The sequence below is a fragment of the Mandrillus leucophaeus genome, unplaced genomic scaffold, assembly GCF_000951045.1.
Source record: "Mandrillus leucophaeus isolate KB7577 unplaced genomic scaffold, Mleu.le_1.0 Scaffold195, whole genome shotgun sequence".
NCBI lineage: Eukaryota > Metazoa > Chordata > Mammalia > Primates > Cercopithecidae > Mandrillus > Mandrillus leucophaeus.
In genome coordinates, this window is record NW_012101976.1 from 1541477 (window position 1) to 1546315 (window position 4839).

The 4839-nt window shown below is 54.3% G+C and overlaps 1 protein-coding gene across 1 annotated transcript in view; it reads right to left on the bottom strand.

Moving 5' to 3' along the window:
• The window catches only part of SEC14L5 (SEC14-like 5 (S. cerevisiae)), an 85539-nt gene that overhangs the window by 5714 nt on the left and 74986 nt on the right, over positions 1–4839 (bottom strand). The window contains exons 11-13 of the mRNA XM_011978494.1: positions 3709–3843; positions 2239–2373; positions 1174–1401 (exon numbers count right to left, since the gene is read on the bottom strand). Of these exons, the coding sequence (XP_011833884.1) occupies positions 1174–1401; positions 2239–2373; positions 3709–3843 (498 nt within the window). The remainder of the gene's footprint in view (positions 1–1173; positions 1402–2238; positions 2374–3708; positions 3844–4839) is intronic.

Below are 4839 nucleotides of genomic sequence, written 5' to 3' on the forward strand. Positions count from 1 at the left end.
TCCACACTGAAGCCACTTGAATGCATGCAGGCAACCTAGACTTCAAATTTCAACATGCTCATCCTTCCCCCTGCACGAGTTAATGCAGTGGGTTGAACAGTGTACCCCCAAAAGTCATGTCCAACCAGAACCTCAGAACATTATCTTATTTGGAAATAGGGTCTTTGTGGTTAAACATTTAGGGTGAGGCCAGCCATGGTGGCTCACACCTCTAATCCCAGCACTCTGGGAGGCTGCTTGAGCTCAGGCATTCAAGACCAGCCTGGGCAACACAGCAAGACGCCGTCTCTACTAAAAATACAAAACTTAGCTGGGCATGGTGGCGGGCACCTATAGTTCCAGCAACTCAGGAGGCTGAGATGGGAGGATCACTTGAGCCCAGGAGATGGAGGCTGTGGTGAGCTGTGATCACACCACTGCACTCCCAGCCCCACAACAGTGTCCTGATCATGGATAGAGTGAGACCCTGTCTCAACCAAAAAAAAAAAAAAAAGAAAACAAAAAACAAGAACCGGATTTAGGGTGGGACCTAAATGTGATGGCTAGTGTCCTTGCAGGAGAGAGGGGAGTTTTGAGCCTCAGAAGAGAGACAGACAGAGAAGAAACCCCTTTAAGAACAGAGGCAGAGATTGGGGTGATGCATCTACCCGCCAATGACACCCAGGATTGCCAGGGGCCACCTAAGGCTAGGACAGAGGCGTAGAATGAACCCCTTCCTAGAGCCTTCAGAGGGAGCGTGGCCCTGCCAACACCTTGGGTTTGGACTTGTGACCTCCCGAACTGTGAGACAATAAATTGTTGTTGTTTTCGGCCATGTAGTTTGTGGTAACTCATTACTGCAACCCCAAGAAACAAATACAGTTAGATCCTGTTAGAAGTCCCGTTTCTCAGATGGGGAAACTGAGGTTCCAGACCCTGTGCTCCTCCCCAAGACACCAGCCACCTCTCAGCAGAGCACCCTGTGCTTTCTCGATTTTGCACCAGCTGCCGTTGGGCAGGTGAGCACTTCATTACGTGAGACCCTGTGTGTCTTTCCTCTTCCCTGCCCTGCAGGGTTCCTGAGGCTGGGGACCAGCAGCCCAGTTTGTCCTCCGCTGTATCCCCAGAAGCCTGGCACGCGGTGGACGCTCGGCGCTGCTTGGCGAGCGAATGAGTGGTCCAGAGAATGCAAACCTGGATGCTCTCCCCTTCCCGGCAGACGAGGGGAGCCTCCACACGACTGTAATCCCTGCCCAGGACCCAGCCTTTGTCGATCAGCTGCCCACTGGCCCTGGTCCCTGGCTCCCGGGCGCCCGGCCTGGGCACCTTCTTGGCGTGGTACAGGCTGAACACCACGTCCCCTCGCAGAATGTCGAAGTCCCAGGTGATGACCGACTCCCCTTCCAGAATCTCCACTGCCACCTGCGTGGAGACAGGCGAGGTCTGAGAGTCACAGCCGAGACGGGAGAGCTGGGGTTGGGAAGACGGTGGCAGGAGGGACTGCGGGTGCCCCCTGGGGTCTCCTTTCCCAGGCCATACGCTCGTTCCTTACAGGAATGCCCTCCCCTCCTTAGTTTTCTCCTGAGACCTCACCTGCAACAGACCACTGGCATAAGAATCCTCATCTCGGCCAGGCTTGGTGGCTCACACCTGTAATCCCAACACTTTGGGAGGCCAAGGCAGGTGGATCAAAGTCAGGGGTTCGAGACCAGCCTGGCCAACATGGTGAAACCCCATCTCTACTAAAAATACAAAAAAAAAAAAACAAAAAACAGCCAGGCGTGCTGACTGGCTCCTGTAATCCCAGCTACTCGGGAGACTGAGGCAGGAGAATCACTTGAACCTGGGAGGAGACAGACAGAGAGAGAGGCACCAGGTGCCGTGACTCCCGCCTATAATCCCAGCACTTTGGGAGGCCAAGGCAGGCAGATCACCTGAGGTCAGGAGTTCAAGACCAGCCTGGTCAACATGGCAAAACCCCGTCTCTACTAAAAATACAAAAATTAGCTGGACACAGTGGCATGTGCCTGTAATTCCAGCTACTTGGGAGGCTGAGGCAGGAGAATCGCTGAAACCCGGGAGATGGAGGTTGCAGTGAGCTGAGATCGTGCCACTACTATCCAGCCTGGACAATAGAGCGAGACTCCATCTCAAAAAAAAAAAAAAGAATCCTCATCTCAAGCCGTGTTTTGGGGTCACCTGACCTAAGATGACAGACCCCCCCAGCCCAGCAGGCCCTCCCCGGCCAGGCCCAGGCACCTCATGGGGGGCTCCGCGGAGCACGCTGGCTGAATGGTAGGTCTCGCTCCACTGCCACAGCTGGTCCGCGTGCTCCTGCTCCTCTTCCGTCATATAGAGGGACTTGGGGACCAGCCCTCCCTCAGGGACATTACACTGTAGGTCAGAGATAAAGGGCAGCGGGTCAGGGCCAGTCGAGGTCTGGCTGGCCTGACCCACAGGAGAGTGCTGCGAGACCCCCAAAGCCGTTCGTAACAGCAACCTCTTACTGAGTAGGCTGTGGGCTTCCATGACCCCATTTAATCCCCAGGTCCACCCGTGCAGTGGAGACTATTATTCTTCCTGTTTCACAGAGGAAGGAATGGAGGCGTGGGCAAGTCACAGCAGAAAGTGAGTGTACCAGGGCACAAACCCACGTTCGTCACAGCCCCATGCTCATGTCCCTTTACCCTGTGCTGGAATGACAGCCAGGTTGGGGGCCTCTCCACACCGCAGCCCATAGCAGCTGCCTCTCCCCCTCAGAAGCGGGGGTGGAGCAGTCACTGCACTGAAATCGACAGATTTCCCCAAACCAAAGGCCCCCTGGATGGGCAGGCCTTGGCAGACCCACCTGCCACCACCAAACAATGATTCCCCCCACCCCGTTTCACTTGTAGAAACACTGGGATTAGCAAAGCAAGGCCACCGTTCAGTGTCCTTCCATAAGCCACTCTCAGCTCTGCAGAACCGTTTGCTAAAAATAAGTCGTGTGTGCCACGTACCACAAATGGAGAGAACAGGCAAGCCTGGAAAAATTCCTAGGAAAAGACTTTTTTAAAATCCAGCAATGATGCAAGTTCACTGCCTGGTATTTCTGTTAGAAACGAAGAGGGCCCAGGCCACTGGGGGCCATGTGAGATGACAGGGTTGTGACCTAGGGTCACCTCAGCCTGTCATTTCATCCCCACGGGAGGCAATAAAGGGGCCTGGACACTGCCTCCCTTGAAGGGGGATTCTGATGGTCTCAGGCTGTGTGACTGTGCGTTACAGACTAGCCCCAGCGCCACGGTCCAGAGCTGCAGAGACATTGGAGTCACCTCCCCTGCAGTGAGTGAGCAGGTAAATTTGTTGCTGCTTGGCAATGTCTTTGATGGGAATACAGAATGGGTCAGCCTTTCACTGGCCTAGTCTTTAGGCTTCCAGAAACTTCTATCTCACTCACTATGTTTGAAGGACCCAAAGGAAGGCCCAACCTCAAAACAGCACCACCTCTCTTTGAAGCAGCTTCTAAAGCAAGCCCTGTGGCTGCTGAGAGCCAGCAAGACCCTCCCCAGGCAGAGCGCACGTGCCGCACCCAGCCCGCGTCCACCTCCCAGCCCGCGTCCACCTCCCAGCCCGCATCTACCTCCCAGCCCGCGTCCACCTCCCAGCCCCACTCCAGGAATCCCAGCCTCCCAGCCAGCCACGCCACCTCCTCGAGCCCAGCTCTGGCTGCGGACGCCGAAGCCTCACCACGCTCTCTCCCCCAAGGAAGTCAGGGATGACTTCTCTATCCAGATAGTCCACAAGGCCTCCGGGTCCCTGGTAGTTGCTGCCACTGTAGATGAGGAACTTCCGCCGGGTGTTCTCGTTGATGAAGGGGCTGATCTGAAACCAGGATATACGGCAAGATGGATATATTTTTTTATTGAGATAGAATTCATACAACATAGAATTAATCATTGTAAAGCGCCCAGTTCAGCGGCTTTCAGTGCACTCACTACATTGTACAGCCAGCACCTCTACCTGTTCATCACCCCAGAAGGAAACTCCACTCCCACCCCACAGTCACTTCCCATCTCCCCTCCCCCAGCCCGGGGCAACCACCCATCTACGCTCTGTTTCTGTGGATTTGCCTATTCTGCGCGTTTTTTGTTTTTGTTTTTGTTTTGGAGACAGAGTCTCGCTCCGTCGCCCAGGCGGGAGTGCAATGGCGCGATCTTGGCTCACTGCAACCTCCGCCTCCCAGGTTCAAGCGATTCTCCTGCCTCAGTCTCCTGAGTACCTGGGATTACAGGCTCCCACCACCACGCCTGGCTAATTTTTGTATTTTGATTTTATACTTTTGTATTTTCACCATGTTGGCCAGGCTGGTCTCAAACTCCTGAACTCAGGTGATCTGCCCACCTCAGCCTCCCAAAGTACTAGGATTACAGGTGTGAGCCACCACGCCCGTGCCTATTCTGTACATTTCATATAAAGGAGATCACACAGTACATGGACTTCCGTGTCTGGCCCCTTTCACTGAGCATCATGTTTTCAAGGTCCCTCTGTGTTAGAGCATGGATCAGTGCTTCCTTCTTTTCTTTTTTTTTTCTTTTTGAGATGGAGTCTCGCTCTATTGCCCAGGTTGGAGTGCAGTGGCATGATCTCGGCTCACTGCAAGCTCCGCCTCCCGAGTTCATGCCATTCTCCTGCCTCAGGCTCCCGAGTAGCTGGGACGACAGGCACCCGCCACCACGCCCGTTTTTTTTGTTTTGTTTTTTTGTATTTTTAGTAGAGACGGGATTTTACCGTGTTAGTCAGGATAGTCTTGATCTCCTGACCTCGTGATCCACCCGCCTCGGCCTCCCAAAGTGCTGTGATTACAGGCATGAGCCACCG